At 33.5% G+C, this 21,676-nt stretch overlaps 1 protein-coding gene across 2 annotated transcripts; it reads right to left on the bottom strand.

The window, feature by feature from the left end:
- Positions 1-1,787: 1,787 nt before the first annotated feature.
- LOC145297509 (N-alpha-acetyltransferase 80-like) lies at positions 1,788-9,044 on the bottom strand. 2 transcript variants are annotated; one of them, XM_080143420.1, is made up of 2 exons: positions 8,967-9,044; positions 1,788-2,613 (listed from the first exon to the last, which is right to left on the bottom strand). In XM_080143420.1, exons 1-2 carry the CDS (start codon positions 8,971-8,973, stop codon positions 1,817-1,819), a joined length of 804 nt encoding a protein of 267 aa, XP_079999546.1. In that variant the 5' UTR covers positions 8,974-9,044; the 3' UTR covers positions 1,788-1,816. The 2 variants fall into 2 exon arrangements, with proteins under 2 accessions (XP_079999546.1, XP_079999539.1); XM_080143413.1 differs by lacking the exon at positions 8,967-9,044 and adding an exon at positions 7,701-7,846.
- Positions 9,045-21,676: the final 12,632 nt, after the last annotated feature.

The following is a 21,676-nucleotide window of genomic DNA, read 5'->3' as shown; positions in this document are numbered from 1 at the left end:
ATGGAAAATATCATCTATTAAAACTATTATGTAATGTTTTATTATAAATTTTTTACCCAAATAAGTCACAAAGCTAAATATATTGTTTTTTATTATTACATAAATTACATTTCGGGCTAATTTCTTGCCACCTACACCCAAACTCACAAAATTGGGTGTCTAATCCGAAAGCCATTCTTAACATAGCTAGGTTGGGGGTGTCTGTGTAAGAAATTCTGTAGAAGTTAGCAGACTCCCGATTGGTCGGTTTGACCACCCACGATTTTGTTTGAACCTATCAGATTGATTGTTCCTACTAACTGCCGCGGGTATTCTTGGTGCTAAATTTATCTTTTCAGACCGCCAGTTTTCACACAGACAACAGTTCAAAATGGACATAGAAAACTCACTCGAGGCTTGTAGCCTCAAAACCCCTTTGTCTCATTGAAACGTATTAATGCCATAATGTGGGGTGAAATGTTATTATCATTTGCAAACACCAATGCCTCATCGCACACTGTTGTGCTCTTCAATTTGATTGACTTTCATCATTACTTATTATGTCTCTCAGAGACGAAATTTTGACCTAACCTTTGTCCACCATTCGGACGTTTAATCACAGTGAACTCCATGATGACTACTGGACTCTTACCATACATCCTTGGAAGGCATCACTTAACTCATCGACCTGTTGCAACTATTCTGCGAACAGTGTGGACTACTGAATCCTGCAACTGTGATGATGAAACATAAACTATTACCCTTTCTGGTGTTACCAGCCCTGCTCAGCAGATAGCAAAAGATAACACAATTTACGTTGAAGTTTAAAGGTGAGTCTGTTGTGATTTCTGATTGTTTTCTTACATTCTGCCAAGGGCAAAGCCGAGGTGAGAGAATATCTCATTCTCATATCCATTCCGATTGCCGTTCTTAACATGAGGAGGTTGGTGGTTGGACTACAACAACAACACCAACAGTACTTTATTTTTTTATCCACTGGGCAACACTGGTTAACAGGTCCTGCTAGTGTATATATATATGTGTGTGTGTGTGTGTGTGTGTGTGTGTGTGTGCATATATATGTATAAACATGCATATATGTATATGTATGTATATATGTATGTATATAATTGAAGCAAGTTCAAATGTATGAATAAAATGGACTTAAAACCAATTATTTCTTTTCAAAAGTTGTCAATACTAAGTTAAGCTTTATAAACCAGAATTATATAAGCATTTAGAATAACCTACTAATGTTTCATTGGTTCTGACTAAGAACAAGAGTTATCTTAAAGTGAAACGAACTAAGTATTTGGTATTCATTCATTAATTAAGAATTTCGCTTTTGAATATAAGCGGTGTTGCCTGAAGAGGTTTCTTGTCGCTAAATACTGGAAAACCGAAACATGCTCATGACTGTGTAGCAACACATTACTGCTTATGTAAAAAAAGTGAAAGTATAACTTGCTCTACTTCGGTATTAAGCACTCTTGTATTGGCCTCGTTATATTTCAGTGGTTGCTTTACCTCTGGAAAATAGCAACCTCAAATTATATATATATATATATATATATATATATATATATATATATATATATATGTGGACGGTTATAACCACATTGACACACCAGATTTTGTTTGATGACTAAAGTTAGGTGACAGTGAGCCTGGTCAGTATTAAATGGGTGAACATTGGGAATACCAACTTCTAAAATCTTTCTGAAGCTCAAGATGGTACAACTCATGCACAAGAGCATAACTGACGCACTGAAACAAATATGGATGGAAAAATCCAGTGTAGACTCCGCTTCGATGGAATAAATGCCGAAGAATTTATTTATACGCATAATTCTTTTTTCATCCAAGATATTTGATTGGGATCCAATCTTACAATTTCTGGATTAGTTTTACAGGGAAACGAGAGACCTTGCGATGGTTGAAGGTTGGTAGGAGGTGGCGGTGGTGGTGGAGGAGGAGGAGGAATATTAATGGAAGGAGACAGATTAGTAGAATGTGGTCGTATATTAACAGCAGAAGTAGAAGTGCATAGTTCTTTGATGGAAAGTGACACAGCGGAACAGTTTTTATTCTCCAAGACTGTTTCTTCTTCAGACTTTTTAATAGATTTCCTATCATTCAGTTGCTTTGTTGAAGATGACATGCCAAGTTGCTTGAGCAGTCCAGCTGGAAGCAATTTCGTGCAACTATCTAGTTTAGAAATCGGATCACAAAACTCATATCCAAGATGTCCATAGAATCCCTGCTTGTCGTGGGTGCTCAGATAAACCGTCCGATAGCCTAACGAAGCCGCATACTCCTCAGACGCCTCCATCAATCGTCGACCAAGTCCCTGACCCTGAAGTTTCGGGTCTACCAAGACTGATTCTACAAAGCAGGCATCTTCCATTGCAATTACTTGAGACAACATACTATGACCGATGACGCAGCCTGGATGATTGTTGGCAGATAGAGACGTGACCAACACAAGAGAACAGGGTAGTTTATCACAGGATTTGCCAAGGCTGTGTAGGCGAGCCGTTTTGCTTCTTGGCCATTGTAGGTTCAACAGATCAGCACAACTCTCCATGAATTCAGGATGGCGATGCAGTGGGAAGATTTCCATACTTCCAAAGTCTGCAAGAAAAAAACGCAGAAAGATTTTCTTTTAATTTATTCAATTGAACGCACATTGGGATAATAGGCAAAATCTGAATGATTCTGTCAGTCCATGTTGTCAGTCGCTTAGCCATAAAACTGATAACTTAGAGATTCGGGACCACTTACATTGTCTTCCCCAGTAAATCATATACATATGATTTAAATTTCATGAAAGTAGGAGTTTTAATGAGGTCGTGTCCTCAAAGCCTCCTTAGAAGTGGTCTTAGAGACTCTGGGGTATTTCCATAGTCTTCCCCTGCAAATTTTACATAATAATACACTTTTTGATTCTTAAGTCTGCAGAAAAGTTTAATCCTTTATAACCTGAATTCTGATGTAGATGATTAAAATATTTATTGTTAATTTAAAAGCTAATTTAAAAGATAATTTAAAAGCTAATTTAAAAGGTAATGATTAGGCCTATGACAACAGCATATTCTTTTCATTGTTTTGACTCTCGAGTATATATCCGACACAGTTAGACACAATTAATCAACCGAGAACCACATCACTCTACATAAAAAAACATATAAGATATCAATGAATGTATATCTGAGAATTAAAACAAGGAAAAGAATATGCTGTTGTCATAGCCCTAGTAATGATACTATGGTTGTCTTGAAGCTGGAAAAATTATGAAGTTCAATAGTTAAACTACCACTGAAAATTTTTACATTTTATAAACTTACCTTGACTATTATTCATACTGTTTAAAAAAGTGTGTTTATGACAACAAACGAAATCCTCCATTATCTGAGTAAAATGGCGGCATACTGAATGTAAACAATGGACAGTTGCAATCTGGAGTTATCTGGCATTTATCCAGATACTGAACTAATACATATGAGGCACATTTGAATCAATTCCCACTTTATTTATGCTGTTATATTCATTTATTTATGACTGAATTAATTAGTTCAACCATAAAGGGTTAAAGGCATGTTGGAATATTAGGTAAAATTTGAATAATTCTGTCGGTCCATGTTGTCAGTCGTTTAGTCATAAGATTGGTAACTACACACTGGTCGATAGAAAACTGGGATATTTGTCAAACAGTAGTTTATTTTTACAAGAAATAACTGGTGCTTTCCAAGAATTTCCCCCATATTAAAAAAAAAAAAATCTGTATGGTATATGTACCTGTGATGAAATGAATCCATATTCTAAAAATTACATAAATTGATAAAGTAGTTTTATTTTTGTAAAGAAAATAATTTAATAAGAATTCATTGATGTCACAGCATAAACCTCACAAGTTTGAATTATGTTCAGTTATCTCCCTTTGATATTTTTAATTGTTTTCAAAATGGCGGACAAGACAGCTGCTTTTCTGTTATTCATAAAATTTGATTTTCTTAATAAAAATAAAACTACTTTATCATTTTTGACATATGATGTTTTCGCTTTTGATCATGGCTACGTACATCATACAGATTTTTCTTTATTTTTAGTTTTTAATGTAAGGGGAATTCTGAACAAAAACCAAATAACTGTTACAAAGTTTTTTAAAAACTAATATTATGATACACTCATTCAGATGCTTAAAATGTCGTCCACACAAATCGAGGAAGTGAATAAACTAGATGCAATAAAATTTAAACAAAATAAAATTTATACCCTCAAATTTTCCACTTTTCTAGCAGCTATGGATTACCATTTTAATAGTTAATATTTTATACTGTGCCATTATGTACTAGCAAATATTAAACAACTAATGCAGAAATTATTTGACCATTATAAAAATAATATCATATGGCCGGTTAACTTTTGTAACTCAACCCACATGAGCTATAAATGCTAACAGGTCACATGGAAACTCCAAAGGCGGTAAAACAAGAAGAGAGAGAGGAAAACCACATGCAACCAAAAAAAACTGAAGCCATAAAATTGTAAATTAACTATGTCCCCGCCTCCTTCCCCAAAACAATAGTGTCGGCATAACTGGCACCACACCAAATAGTTGTAAAGGGTCAAGAAGGATGGAAATACTGAGAAGGAAAAGCACTAACCAGACCTCCATTGGATGAGTGCAAAGAGGACTGCGACCTGGGAAGGGTTTTTGCCACCCAAATTCCAATGAAGATCAATGGTGGTTGTCAGCAAGAAGTCAATGGTAAGCAACTGTTGCAATAATGCAAAGACATTTACAAAGATTATTGAAAGAGGTGGCGAGTACTAGAAATTTGAGGAGACTTGTCACCCAGACTCCAGGAAACACCACCAGTGAGTAATCTTCGCTAATAATAATAATAATAATAATAATAATAATAATAATAATAATAAGAAGAAGAAGAAGAAGAAGAATGAAAAATAGTAACAGTTCTCAAGTGTAGTACCACTAATCAAGAGTGCATGCGTAGTATATAGGATTATGTGGAAAGTTTAGTATATGGAATAGTGGATAAGCATGTCAACAGACTAGTAGAAATAAAAACATAGATATATTATTAAATTAGAACCGAATTATATGTTTGTGTTCTTATTTCTATTAGCCTGTTTACATGTTCATCCACTATTCCATGTACTAAACTTTTCATTTTTTTTTTTCTGAAATTTTATTTCATATTTTAAACTTTCATACGATAATGAACAAAATGTGTGCCTGTCTATGAAGGGGGGGGGCATCGGGGATAGTTTTGGTGAATTTGGAAGACCATGAGGATTTTTTAAAGATGCAGTGTCTTGACAGCCAATAACTGATGTAGGCACTTTGTCCCATGCTTCAGTAATATCGTGAGTTGTGCTGTTTTTTTACACAGAAATCAAAGAGGTGCTCCAGGTTGTTGTTTTTTTTGGGGGGGGGGACACCTTCACCCCACCCCCACAAACAAGACATATTGCCACTTAAATATGTAAAGGGCTACTAATTGGAACCATGCCTAAGAAAGATTAGATGTTGGTTTATGTTTCATTTGAACTTCTGCATATCAGTACCGTTAGGGAAGCAGGTAGCAGGAAGGGAATTCCAAAGTCTAGCTGTTCTAGGAAAGAAGCTATTAGAGTAGAAAACTTTCTGACATTTAGGGACCTCAACAGTGAAGGGGTGCGATTTTGTTGCTAAGCAGGTTTGTTGAGGATATGTATGGCGAGGGGGTACAAGTGCAACGAGTTCATCAGAACACATTCCATTAAAATATTTGTAAAACAGGCACAAAGATGCAACAGTGAAGGAAGAATTCTCAGGTAGAATGTTATTATTTATGGATATCAGTGGTTGGAGGGGCATCTTGTAATTGTTAAAGGTGAGCAGCTTAGTCTTACTAGCATTAAATGTTACCATCCATTTATATCCCCATTCCACTATGGTCTGAAGGTCATTTTCTAATGATTCAGCCATTGTTTTGGATTTTTGTACATCCGTTCTTCCCTCATGTATGTATCATCAGCAAATATACCCATCTCGGACACAATATTATCAGGGAGGTCATTGATGAATATCAGGAATAATAGTGATTCTTCAAGGATCGAGCCCTGAGGCATTGACAAGATGGTTAATAATTTTGTTGGCATTTACCAAGTTAATTACTGGACATCAGAGTTTCAATCTGAAACAGTTTTCTAATAAAATTTACAAGATAAATTTGAAAACTTTAAATGCCAGGAAAATGATAAAATCATTTTTATTTACATTTTTGTTGTCGTAAGTATAATATTTCACTAAAAATAGCCTCATCAGGATAAGTCCGGGCTGTAGTTTTTTTTTTTTTTTTTCATTTTGTTTCTATGAAGATGATTCCTCGGAGAAGAAAAGAAGTTGAATGTACATGCTGTTTCACATGTCCTTCACTTCAGCTTCGAGTGGGAAAACTAAAGTAAAAAAAATAGTCACACACTTTTAGAAGGCATTTATTTTGAATAAAATTTAAAAGATAAATTTTAAATGTCAGGAAAATGATAAAATCATTTGTATTTAATTTTTTGTTGTTGTTGTAAGTCCAATATTTCACTAAAAATAGCTCCATCTAGGTAAAAAAAAAAAAAAATTGGACCGGACTTATTCCCTGATGAGGCTACCTTTAGTAAAATATTGGACTTCCAACAACAACAACAACAACAACAAAGTAAATAAAAATTATTTTATCATTTTTCTAACATTTAAAGTTTTCAAGTTTATCTCTTAAATTTTATTCAAAATAAATATCTTCTAAAAGTGTGTGACTATCTTTTTACTTTAGTTTTCTAATATTTTATGCTATTTCTAAACATACTATTTCTATACATATTATTTTTATACATATTAAGTCACAGTTGATAATAATGGCTGCCCAAGATCAAGGCCTGATGACCAACGATTTTAAGAAAATGATTGGTCTCAGCAACAACAAATACAGGTTCGGCCATATAAAAGTAGACAGCATGAGCCACCTGATATCCAGCTGTAAAGTTCTACTAGGAGACGGCTACTACACAATGTGATACAATGGAGCGTGCAAATATCTTCACTGGATTATCTGTAAAACGTTGAATATCAAATATAGCAACAAGTTCTGAGAACATACACCAGAAAGAAAACTTAGAAATACACCATTCATTATGACTATGCAATTTGTACAGCTACGTACCCAGAAAATGAACCTATTAAACTTGACATGGTGATATGGGATAAGAAGGAGAAAGAAGCAACCCTAGTAGAAGTTAGTGTTCCCAATGATTCCGGGTTAAACAGACTTGAGAGGGAGAAGATAACAAAACACCAAGGTTTTATGTACGACACGAAAAGAAACTGGAATCTTTGGAAGATTTTTATCACTCTAGTATTCATAGGAACAACCCGGTTCATGAAAAAGAATTTCAGAAACTACCTGGTGAATGTACCCAGTGAACCAAGTGCAAGACAACAAACAATTGTGCTTAAAGGGACACTTAGCAAGTGAATGCCTGACATCTGATAGAATGCCTCATCCTCAACAAAAAAATAAGAAGAACATTAATATAAAAATAAAAATTTGAAAATTTAAAATATACTCAGATGAAAAAAAAATGTGTCATGGTGAAATATTGTGCCATTTTTTCAAAAATTTGGGCGAATTCCGAGACACTATAAATGCACAGATCAAACTCACATGTTGACAAAGTTTTATAATACTTATGTAAGACTGAATTATACAGCAACTGACGTCGACAATGTGACATCAATGAACGAGAACAAGATTGAAGTGGAATAAGGTGTTCAAGTAAAATTCTATAAGTGACTGATCGATGAACAAAAATGGTCAATTGAAATCGGTAGATTTATGTTGAGAAAGGGAGATAACTTTGCAAAAGGGAAATAACTGTTTAGATAAGGGAGATAACTTTGCAGTAAAGGAGAAATTGTTTGGAACTGGAGATTGCTATTAAGAAAAGGGAGATAACTGAAAATAGTTCACGAAAGCCAGCATTTTCGCTGGAATTCAAATCTGGAATTATTTCTTTTTGTTTTTAATAATAAGGATATTATTACTACTACTACTTCTACTACTACTACTACTTTACCTCGATCAGTGTTTGATGATACGGTTAAAATTTCATCAAAATTTAGTTAATCTTTATTTCAATCACCTTAATTACTTAAGTTGTTTTTTGGTTGTTTTGTTTTTAATTTACATATTGTTTTATATTGTTATTTTATATTGTTTTATTTTTACTAAATGTATGTGACAGCAGAAATTTAGAATCGACTTCTTTATCTCCCTGCTATCCTGCAGGAATCTATATTTTATCTTTTTGCCAATATCACTGGATAAAAATTCTGGCTGTACGACAGTAAACGAAGTCTACAAAAATATTACACCAGAAACAAAAAACAACGGACATTGTAATTGTAGTAGATGCCCAAAATAACAATATAAATAAATTGTGTGAAATTCAATAATTTACAAGAACAAATAAAATGCGTGTGTTGTTGAAAAATACTATTTTGAAATAACATTAACAATAATTACAAAAACCTGCAACAATACAACAATTTATTTATTTACTTTTTAGGAACCTGAGTTTAATTTTGTGTGAAGACCTTTCGGCTGCCATAATATATATATATATATATATATATATATATATATATATATATATATATATATATATATATATATATATATATATATATATATGCAAACACACACAGTTATGCGGGTTTATTTGCAACAATAAAAGTCGACATAACTTTTTTGTTGTACCCTCACTACGATGTGCTTATTTTTGTTTTTTGGGGGTTTTTTTTTCTCATTTGACCACAAAAACGCATTATTTCTGCTAATTTTTTTTTTTTTTTTCTGTTACTTCAGAAAAAGAGATTATTAATATTGTCTGGGGAATAAATAGAACAAAAAATGGCAAATAATACATACCTGCCATCTTTCGTAAAGTCGACGAAGAAACAAATTTCTATATACGGTAAACAAACAGTACAGTGATTCTTGCAAGAGTTACTTCCCCTAAATAACAGTTTATATTTAGAAGAGTTTTTCCAATGCGTGTGCTGTGAGCCTATCGTTGCTATTTAAAAGATTTCTTAGTCATTTAGGTAAAAATGCATTTTCGTAAATAATTGAATTAATTCAAAAACGTATCGCAAAAACAAATATATATATATATATATATATATATATATATATATATATATATATATATATATATATATATATATATATATATATTAAGTAATGTGATTTATAATTTAAAAATTTTTTAAATTTTTAAAATTTAAAAATCAAAATTTAATTAAATTAAAAATCAGTTTCATAAGAAGGAACAACAACAAAGTCAATTATCTGTACGATCGTTCGTTTAATAAAATAAAAAGCTATAACAAACATCTAAATGACTACTTTAAATACAGTTCCTGATTTCAAAAAAAGAAAAACTAAAAAATTCATCTGCCTTACTTTTAATGCTAGGTTTATTTTTGGTGTCTTTTCAATTCAATAGAAATCCTCCTAAATTTGCTGATGAGGAGACCGTGCTTACCAAAAAAACTATGTATAATTGTTCTACGTGACTTCATGTATACCACAAATAAAAAGCACGGATTTCCGAAACGATCGTACAGATAATTGACTTTGTTGCTGTTCCTTCTTATGAAACTGATTTTTAATTTAATTAAATTTTGATTTTTAAATTTAAAAATTTTTTAAAATTTTAAAATTATAAATCACATTACTTAATATTGAATTAGCTCTAGGACATTTAACTATCGAGCTTATTATATATCTAAATTACAACGAGCATTTCCTGTATTTTAATTAAACTAGTAATTTCACTATTACATTAAAATACACTTAGCTCTTTAGACTATTATTCTAATCTCCTTTAAATATATATATATATATATATATATATATATATATATATATATAATTATTTTTTTTTTTACTATAATAAATAAATACCTACAGACACTACTGTTTCATCCTTTTGGGAATCTTCAGTGTAGGGTGTCACGATTAATACCAGTCGAACGATTCGAACCCCGCATCACGAGACATCTCTGGCTCGGTTTAGTGAAGACCTAATCCATTCGGCTACCATTAACCGCGTGAAATAACGTCGAATTTAAACATTTTAATTTTAAATGTTCATTTACGTCAGTCAGAGAGTGATCTAATCGTTATACGATGATCTATGCATAAGAGCTAAGTTGACCGACTTTTAATTCAACTGAGAGTGCTCAACAATAAGAAACGAATTTTTTAAAGGGGCTGTCATAATTATTTTTTTTTTTTTACTATAATAATTAAATATTACATACATATATACATACACATATATACATACATATATATACATATATATATATATATACATACATACATACATACATATATATACATACATACATACATACATACATACATACATATATATACATACATACATACATATATACATATATATATATATACATACATACATACATATATATATATATACATACATACATACATACATACATATATATATATATACATACATACATACATATATATATATATATATATATATATATATATATTATTCGCGCATATTTTATTGAAGAGGATCTTCGTTCTTCTTTTTATGATCTTTTTTTCGAATTTTTCTTGTTTTCGTACAAGTATTTTTTTGTGGGATCCAAAGTTCTTATAAAGTCCCCTAGTTTACCTAACGTTTTCGGTCTCGATTGACCATCGTCAGGGTGGTTCTTCCTGTGCATTCTACTTATTGATTGATTTGTTCTCTGTCGTTTTACTGTTTTTATTACTAATTTACTATGTGTAGTTTCGCCTAATTTGAATTTTTTTTCCTTCCTCTTCACCTTTATCATGTTAGAATAGGTGGAGAATTCGGCTGCTGTTGTCAAAGTTTATTTTATTAATAATTGGGTTTTTACTTTTTATTATTAATGCTTCTAGCATTGTTAGTCGTTGGTAATTATTGCAAGTTTTTTTATATGTTAGTGTTATTTTTTAAAAGTTCTTTGTATTGTTTGGAGGTGGTGTTTATTATGTTTGTTATGTTCTTGTTCGAGGTGTTTGCAAATAGCACTGGAGGTGTTCTGATGTCCTGTGAGACGTCTTCCCAATATAGTGTGTGTATGGCCAATATAGTTAATATTTTTCGAGTAGCAGTCCTCGGGGGGGGGGGGCATTTAAACAAATAAACTACATTGACCATACTCATTTTATCGGTTGTATCGTTGTTATTATTCTTCTACTAGGTTTTTCGTTAGGTATTTTTTATAATATATTATTGGTTTTATTTTGTTGTTAGGATTTTTTTATTTTTATGTATCTTTTTATAATATTTTTGATGGTGATTTCGTCCTGTTTGTCATTATAGTGCATTTGATTTTTGTAGTATAGAGGAATTAGGGTGTTTTCGTTTTGATTAATTGGTTTGTTTTTATTTCTAATAAATTGGGCTATTTCTTGATCGATTATTTTATTGGGAAAGTTATTGTTAACTAGTGTTTGTTTAATGTTTGCTAGCTCTTTGTAGAAAAGGAATATAATGAAATTCTGCCTATATATATATATATATATATATATATATATATATATATATATATATATATATATATATATATATATATATATATATAGCTGCAATGTGTGTCACAGAACGAGTTAATAACAAGACATAACTCGAATAGAACCTTTAATAAGTGAAAGAGACCAGATCCCAAAATAGGTCAAAGCAATTAAAAACAGATTGCTAAAAAGTATCTGAAATTAGAGATTACACAGCTGAAGTTATGCTCGCAAATAAAAATGGTCATAAAAATGGTCAGAATCTCATAAAAATAGAGAGAAAAAAATGTTGAAAACAAGAAAATAGATGGGAATATCTTATATAATAGAACAATCCTATTCCTCTTAGGAAACTATGATTCTAAGGTAAGGTATTGTTTTCTACCTAAATTGGACTTTGTATGTCTAATAACTCTAAAATAATTTCTGGACAGATAGACAAGTTATACCATTGATGGGCCCTCCCATCGATTTCAATGTATGAGTTCTGCCACAAGAACTAAGTTGTTTGAAAATCCACACAGATGATTTGTTTATAGTGGTGAAGACTTTGTGCAGAACCAACCGCACACTTTGGTATGACTGCTAATCTTTGTCAGTTCAATGGCTGCCACAAGACAACAGACCTCAGGTTTGTCATCAGAGTTTTTCCTTCCCCGAGATAGATATGACACATATGCAAATGACCAAGCCAGTGCATGAAGTGATGTTATAGTGGAGGAAAAGGAGAAGAAAAAAAAGAGTAGAAAAGGATACATGTGGACGACAAAAAAGGGAAAAGTAGGGAATAAAGATCCCAGCTGACTTCACTATGAAGAAAGAAAAAAAAAAGGACAGATTTTCGTGACCAAGAGTTCGTTTTTTATATATTTATACAACTTTCATGAAACATTGGATTGATATTTTATTATTATTATCATTATTATTATTATTATTATTATTATTATTATTATTATTATTATTATTAAAATGGAGGTATATTATTTAGACACGAAAAAGATTGATTTTTTATGTACACCAACTTTTAAATAAAACTGTTTTAACTAAATTTGGCATTGTTATTTTTATTTAAAACAACAAAAAAACAATACTAATAAAAAACAAATTTTATTATTTACTCATGACCCAAGCTCCACAAAATGAAGCACTCTGGATTGATATTATTATTTTTTTAAATTATAATAATAAAAACTGTTGTAATAATTAAAACTTTAGGATGCTGATCTCTCCTGTCAGCGGTCAGTGAAGGAGAAATCTTTGTAGACTGAGACAATTTTATGCATAATAAAACTACAAATATAAGCAACAAGTACAAAAAAAAATCGAGATTTGAAAAATACATTTTTTTTATCATAACTTTTATTTTTTATAAAAATGCGATGTAGTATCACAGTATACACATCTTTTTATAACTTTTTTTTTTTTAATAAAAACGTTGCTATTTCCTTACCTCCCCACAAGGGTAGATTAAATACAAAGTAAGTTTTTAATGTAACTAGACGAAATTTATTTCAACAAAATATGTTTAAATAAATGGATGTTGTGTAGAGATGGTATCACACAATTTAAAAAAGATATTTTCTGAGGGTCTTTCGTGCCATAGAAATTTCATCAGATAGGAATCTAAGTGAGATTTTCTACAACCAAGCATTGATTTAATATACCGTTTATTATACCGTTTATGGCGATTCCAATGACTTTCTATTGTGTGTGTATGGACTTGGTTGTTCCGGTTCACAAAATAACATGAATAGTTAACAGTGTAGTGGGAAAATCCCAAATCAGTGTTTATCATACTATATGCTTTCCATTCATCACTATGAATTATGAAAATATTGCCTCACCCCATCCCCGCAAAAAAATTGTATCCTAAAAGAAGAATAAATCAAGTTTTTTAGGGTTTGTAATGCTTTTAGGGCACACCCTAATAAAATAAATAATTCGATACAAGCTTCTGAAATGACAAACGCAACAACTTCATAAAAGGTCACAGAAAAGGTTTATTGAGGAGAATGTGGTATTTTCCTTGTAGAAAGCTGGACTCTGGCACCTGGTATTATCGCGGTAGTTATTCCAGTGGAATCGTCGATACCGTAGAGATAACACCAAGGTGGAGAGAGAGAGAGAGAGAGAGAGAAAAGAAAAGGAGGTCCGTTCCGTTTGGTGTCTCCCTGAGTAAGAATGAGTTGTTCTTCTTCAAACCGGATGCTGGCCAATTTCCTTTGGGGATAGGAAGTATCAATATGTCGTACCCCTGACTGGTCAAGATGTGGCCGAATAGCACAGGGGAGAGGTATTGATTCGAGGAAGAAAAAAGTCCCATTTGTTTCTGATACAGTTTGTTTTTTCCACCCTTTTTTCTTAAAATATCATTTTCTCTATATCGATCTGCTGATGAAAACAACCAATTTTTTTTTTCTTATTTAAAAATAAAAAGTGCCTACCAAAAACTAATATAACTAATAAAATAGTAAAATAACTATTCTCGTTTGTTTATTAAAAAGTTTTGTTTAAATAGTTTTATTAAAAAATTTTGTTTGGTTTTTAAAAGTTTCGTTTGAATAGTTTTATTAAAAATGTTTGTATAAAAATTAAAAGAAAAAACATGTCCTATATTAAAAACATACATCTTGCTGTCGAAAAAGCAAACGACTCAATTTATGTTTGTTTACAGAATGCTGTGTGCGAAGGTCAAGGTAAAACCAGTGTCAACCGAAAGCTGTCCCTTTTGTTTTATTGTAAGTTAGGGTCTTTATACCCTACTTGGTCTGGAAAAAGGAACGCATTTGGGCAGCAGAGGACTGGAGAAAGTGGGTGCCGGTGTAGCTCATGGCAGCAAGAGACATTTACACCCATGTCGAGATAGTAGTATTTTGTAAAGTACATGGCAGACGAAATGAGCTAAGAGGCTTTCAAAACAAGAGGCAATGCGCTATTTTGGAAAAACCATGAATGAATGCATTTCATTTCAGCTGAAAAAGCGGAATCGAATTTCTTCCATTTGCTTTTTTCCTTGCAACTGTCTTAGACACAATGTGTGTTCAGATGTAATGACACAAAATAGATTAACAACCATGCTGCACACAAAGCACCATAGGGAATTGTCAGGCTAAAATAAATGGGATTCATGTTACCGGGTGTTTTTGTATACACATGCTGTTTAGTTTAGCTAGCTAACCAATCAAATTCATTATAATCCCCCCCCCCGGGGTCAATGTTTTTATTAACCAATGACAGGTTTTTTCTAAAAACAAAAAAATCATTGAAAATTTTATATCTATATCATTAATTGCTAGATAAAAGATAATGTTTTTAAATTGCAACAAAATGTACATTACACGAAATAAATCCAAGGTAATTTTTTGATTCAATTTAAATTAAATTTTTATACCTTACTTTGTAAAATTTATAAAAGTGCACTTTGAAGATAAATAAATTTCAAATTGAATCTTGTACCTTTATTTTTAAAGCATATAGTAAAAACATTTTGTTTAAAATATTTTATGCCTTAGATGAAATGCTTTTCTAACTTGTATCTTATCTTTTTAAGATTATATTTAAAAACTCTCCTCTCTATTTCAGTTTGTATTTCTTCTCACACCACAACTCATTTTTGCAACCCCCTCTTTGTATTATTACAGGTCTGAAGATTCTGTTTCAGTTTGTATTTCTCCTCACACCACACCTCACTTTTTGCAACCCCCTCTTGTAATACAGGTCTGCATAATGAGAAAATCTGAATTTTTTTTTTTAACAAAAACTTTAAAATAAATTTATTAGATTAATTTTTTTAAACTTCTTTCAGAATAGAAAATCTTTAAAATTTAATAAGGAACATATTTCATATAGGTTTCATTAACAAATATTCAGTACATAAGAAAAATATAGATGAAAATTTCAAAAGGATTGTATAACTGGCTATGGTCAATAGTAGTCCTCGCAAGCGAAAGGCTTTGTTATTCTATTATTATTTAAAACATTTTGTATCCTGCTCTTTCACACGAGGACGAATACCTGAGAATTAAAACAAGAAAAATAATATGCTGTTGTCATAGCCCTTGTTATAATACAGTTTCCTATTACAGTAGCCTCTTTCCAAGAACTGCAGGCTTATGGAACTCTTTTCCTGCTGTCTTCCCCCCTATTTATAACTTTGATCTTTTCAAGACTAAAGTCAATAGGCATTTCCTGTCTTTGTGATAATCATCTTTTGTTTTTGCTAGCTCCTTACATCAAGTGGCTTCACACCTTGTCTGAAACTATTTCCATAAAAGAAATTCTTTTAATAGTAAACTTCATCAAATCAAACGTAATATCTCAAACGGACGTTATGACAAATTAATTTGAAAAATACCACTTGGACTTGTACAACAGCCCAACTGAACCTGCATCCAGATGTACTGTGATAAACCATGTGTACCCCACTCACAATTATCACCAACCCCAATGTTGTATGCCGTAAATTTTTCTTTCATAGTCCCTCATTCTGGTTCTAGCCGTGTTGTCTTAAACACATTGGTGACTGCCGGGGGTTACACTTGCTCATAAATATTAAAAAAATTAAAATAAAATAAAACAATTTCAAAAGAAAAACACACACTCCAACACTTTCTTTAAATATTAGTTGCACTTTGGCTGGGTGTGTGACAGCATAATGGGAAACTACCCTTTCAGTACTAACATCTATATCTTTAGTTTTTTTGGTTTTTTGCTGAGGCTATATTCGTTCGTTGCCATCAGCTTCTCCCAAAGCTTTCTCAACCTAATCCAAGCCACAATCTACTTTCAACTGTTCTAAACTCATAACTGTCATCAACCGGACACCATCTTCAACTGGACTGTCATAAAACGTTGCAAACACTCATTGCCACTTCCCAAAGTCCCTGCAACACAACTCTAAATATATCACCATCTATTGTTCAGTCCTTTTGTTACCATCATTGCCACATCTTGACTAACCCCACCTCAGCAGTTTGTAGTCTACCTCGGTGAACAACTCCATTGTTTTCTTTATAGACCCATTTCCTATATCTTTTGCTGTATTTGTTTTTCTCCCCTGCTTCCTAACACTTAACACATTTGGTGATCGGCTCCAATGAGAAACACCAGAGTATCAAGGCATGCCCTCTTGAACTGTTTATCATAAATTAATCTCTATTGACAGGATATCAAGTAGTTTGTGTCTGCAAAATCCAGTCTTCATTTTAAGAATTTAATTTTTCATTAGATATTCATATAAATCTAAAAAAAAAATAAAAATTAAAAAAAGTGCATCATCAGCTCATTTCTACATTGTCACATGTCCAACAAGGATTGTATACCCTGCCTAAGCTCGTCTATTAAGCTATCAACTGGATCACACCGAGCATCCTGACTAACTTTCATGATGCAACAATAAGTCGTAGTCTTTAAATATCAAATTATGACTGCGCTGATATTGCTATATTGTGTGACATTAAAACGGGTATTGACAAGATGAAATCTTACAGTTTAAAAATCAGCGTGAAGATAACACAAATAAGACTGAGTTACTGATGGCATACCTCCCTTTAAAATCAAGGACAACCAATTGTCTTTGACACGGAAACTTTTCAAGAGGTCAATTAGTTCAAACCCCAAGGTGAGGACCATTGCTCAAAACGACAAGGTATTAAAAAAAAGGGCTGACTGAGAAGCCATCAGAGAACATATCAAATGCCCCATAGACCAATATCTTCTCTCTCCCTACTGAACAGTGTGCCAATGAGACAACTGAATGGTGCAGACACTGAAGCACATATCCCGCACGGAAGCATTATAGCAAGCCCCACTCATCAACATGAGTCACTATAGATTGTGCAGCTGCTATTGCACAAAGAAACTACGTGCTCTGCCGGCTCGTACATCATAACTCAAAAATTCACAGATGCTAGAAATCATCCTAAGAGAGTAATAACCACAGCCAAAAGAAGACATGCTGAAATAACCAGGGAATGCATAGAATCGCAGAAGATAGCAACTCGCGATTTCTGGAAAATTTATAATAATGTAGTGAATAAAGGACAATAAGTAATTGCCCCACTATCCAACAACCATTAGGTTGCATGCACGGCAACCAAAAAGGCAAAACTACTTGCTTGATGATTTGCCCAGCCCAGAGCCAACAAACTCCCTCTCAAATTTTCCTAAAATCACTCATGTCCACAAGGTCATAAAAAACTTAAGACACCTTCAAGGCATGTGGGCCTGATCTCATCCCTGCTATACTAATTAAGAAATGCTCAGCTGAGCAAGCCTCATACTTTAGAAACTCTACTCCTTGCTGAATCGTGCTTCCCTAATAGTTGGAAAATGATCTCTGGTACCAATGTAGAAGAATTCTGGTGAAAGGACCAACCCTCCCAATTATCACCCTATAAGTCTCCTATCCCTCTTCGCAAAAATGCTAATCAATCAACTAGTCCATCTTGCAAAAACTAATCTTCTTTCTGACAAACAGTACGGATTTTAAAAAAAGTTGTTCTACTGCAGATATTTTAAGTCATCTCTGAACACATACCATGCACTAGAAAAGGTGGGTGAAGCCAGGGCTGTAGCCTTCGATATATCCAAGGCCTTCGACAGAGTCTGGCATCAAGGACTGCTAATGAAAATCATATGGTATAACTGGACGAATCTATATATCTGTAAAAGTGAACGTGTGTCTGTGTATATTTCCCTATGCAATAACTGTCAATTTTCAGTCTACAAACTCGAAATTTGATATACAGGGTATTGAGATTTGTAATCTGTTTTCGGCCAGAAATTTGGCTGTTAAGGGGTCAAAGTTCAACGATTTGACCTTTGAGAACTCTACCAAACTCCTCTGCAAATTTTGAGTATAAACAATTGAAATTTTAGATATAGGTTACTTGGACATGGATCTAACTTAATGACTATATTTGAACCTAAAACAATAAATGTTAAGGAATTTCACAAAATCAGTATTGTTTTGAAGTACGACCTTTCCGACGACAATTATCTAAAATTTGGCTAAAAACATTAATATCTTCACCTTCAACTCGGCACTTTTCTACAGGGGATCGCTTTTTCGCTGAAAATTTCAAGTCATCCTCTCCTTTCGATTGTCTAGCTTTAATTTAAGCCTATGTCACTTACGGTTTGGTGGTGGTCGTCGTAACACCAAAGACATCAGGTTTTTTTCCCCATTCTTTTCCTTCTTCACGGTACGGGTTTGAGCCTGCCTTTCTATTTTTTTTTTTTGCTCCAAATACATCTCCAAAAACTCGGCCAATGCTGGGCTGAAATGCTAGTACTAAATATAAGTAGATCCTCCTCAGACAATAGGACCATCCAGGTTGTCATTGATGGGACGTTCATCCAAGCAGCATAACATAAATGCGGGAGTGCCTCAGGTTTGGACCACTTATTCCTGATATTCATCAATCACCTCCCTGATAATATTGAGTCTGAGATGGGTACATTTGCTGAGGATACAATACTCTTTAACTTGAATGAGGGAAGAACGGATGCACACAAATCCAAGATAATGGCTGTGACCTTAGGAAATGATCTCCGGACAATAGTGGAATAGAGACGTAAATGGATTTAACGCAAGACTAAGCTGCTCTCCTTTAACAATTACAAGAAGCCTCTCCAACCACTGATATCCATGACAAATAAATCCCTGCATGAAAATTTTTCCTTTAAACTCCTCGACTTAACATTCACAGGAAATACAAACTGGAAGAAATCCATTGAGGACATTGCAAAGGCTGCTGCAAGGAAGATGGGCTCCTATCGTACTAGAAAACTGCTCACACCTGTGAATATCCTGTACCTCTATAAGACCACTATTCACCCATGTATAGAGTATTGTTGCCACATCTGGGCTGGAGCATCTACCACAAGTCTCTCCCTCTTAGATAAGGTCCAAAAAAGTCTCCAATCTATCACTGTCACTAGGCTCCCACCCCTGTCCCATCAATACAAAGTTGCATCCCTGTGCCTGTTTTACAAGTATTTTATGGAATGTGCTCCGATGAACTCATTTCACTTGGGCCCCACCTCGACGTACATATGCCCGACAAACCCGCTTGGCTTCTACTGTTGAGATCCCCAAAGGTCAAAGTTTTCGACTCAAATAGATCCTTTCCTAGCTAGACTTTGGAATTCTCTTCCTACTGCCTGCTTCCCAAACTGTACTGAAATGCAACCTAAACGAAAATCTTAATCTTTCTTGGCATGGTCCCAAATAGTAGACTCTTATGTCCAAGTGGCAATATGCCTTTTTTTGGGATGAAAGTGAGTAAAACAAAAATTTTTTTTTAAATACAAAAGGAGGAAAACATCCTTAACCGCATCAGGAATGCTTGCACTGCCTTCTGACTTCAATTGCAGCTGTGGTTCTGAAATAAGGCCAAACACAAAAAAAGAATATACCAGGTCCTCCTCTGCATCATTCTTCTTTATAGCTACGACACTTGGCCTATGCAAATAAGTGACCTACACAAACTAGAGGTATTTGGCCATCACTGACCATATCATGTCCTAGCAACAGTTTATCTCCAATAGTACAGTTTTGCACTTGCTGCAAGTGTAACACTAAAGAGAGGCCACATCAGACCGGTAGGGTTGATGTGACGTTTATTTTGGTTGAAAGTAATTTTTTGTTCCCGGACGATGACCGGGTTGAAGGAATAAAAATTATTATTAATTTTTATTTGTGAATAAATTCTGAGCTAAGTCTGTTGTTGAAATGGCGGCGGCAAGAGTGCCTTTGTAGCGAGAGGTTGAATCACATTTTGGACTTCAAAAGCGAAAAAGAATGCATAAAATATGTTTGATCTCCAAGGGCCGAAATCATAGTGCACAGGAGCCGGAGGGGTGGGGATTTCACACCCGCAATTGGCAAAACTTTGAGCCAAAGTTGACCTGTGAATTTGACAAGTTGAAAAGTCGGGTTGTTTTTGATCTAAGAGAAACACACGCAGTGACTCGGCATTATGTTTAGAACAAAGAGGAAAAAAAAATGAATTGTCCGAAATTTCAAAACAATAAAATAACGTATCGAGAATTGTCATTTGGTGAATCAGGTCGAATGTAAGTTATTAAATATGTTTACTCGGATGGGAAAATGTGTTGTCCGATAAGTTCAAAGCGACAAATGCATTCTTGGTCTTTTGACGTAAACAAAATGTCTGATATAATAGAATGGCCGACAACCAGAACTTAATTCAAAGATAAACTAGAATTCCTTTGAATTATCAAAGCGAAAAGTGAGATCAATAGATAATTTTAAAACAAATAAAATCGCGTGATTTGCTTTAAGTCAAAGGAAAAATAATTTTCCTGGATAGGGGGAAATTCCATTAGTAAGCCAGGGAGGAGTTAATTAATACAACATGTAAGTTGGGCGTTAATTAAGGGAGGAGTCAATCCAATTTTGGAAATGGATCAATGAAAAAGGGCCCTGTCGAAGTATAATCAACCAATGAGAAAAGGCCCCGTCGAATTAGAATCAAGCAATTTGATTGGTCGATGACGACACCCGTGTTCGTCATCATTCCATAATTAAAAGAAATGAAAAATCAAAGATCAAGTCAGAACAGGAAAAGAGTAAGAGAGAACAGAAGAAGAGAGATAAGTCTCAGCAGAATCACCTCTCTCTCTCCCCCTCGCTTGTTGCCTGATAACTCAACGTTTATAACGTGTTGATCACTTAACAAGAATTACGCAAAGTTCGCAATACCGACCAGGTATTTCAACAACAGAAGCTCAGTTGTAGAGCTAACTGCTTGCTTGAATTAATTGTCAACTCTATGTATATGCTATAAATACTTCTTTTATGAATTTCCGAAATATATATTATATTAACTAACCTCCGGAGTTTTGTTGCTGATGTGCATTGATCCTTATATATGTACATTCTTTATTTGCCATTTGTGACACCGTATCCGTCAACGAACACCCAGGATAACTAGACGATCCACAGAAAACAGGCCTTGAGGACCGAGCATCCAAGAAGAATCCCCAACGCCTTAACGAAGAACTCATTGGGTGACGCGACG

This window comes from Euprymna scolopes, chromosome 2 (genome assembly GCF_053919585.1).
Source record: "Euprymna scolopes isolate OS-2025 chromosome 2, ASM5391958v1, whole genome shotgun sequence".
In the NCBI taxonomy this organism is placed as follows: domain Eukaryota; kingdom Metazoa; phylum Mollusca; class Cephalopoda; order Sepiida; family Sepiolidae; genus Euprymna; species Euprymna scolopes.
Note: the sequence above shows the minus strand (reverse complement) of the source record. Positions and strands in the feature narration are given on the sequence as shown.

Excerpts from the sequence above, each read along its gene's own strand:
- LOC145297509 (XM_080143413.1), bottom strand. The coding sequence starts at position 7,770 with ATGTCACATTGTCGACGTCAGTTGCTGTATAATTCAGTCTTACATAAG. Across the intron at positions 2,614-7,700 it reads TTATAAAACTTTGTCAACAT|ACTTTGGAAGTATGGAAATC; the intron begins GTGAGTTTGATC and ends TTTTTCTTGCAG.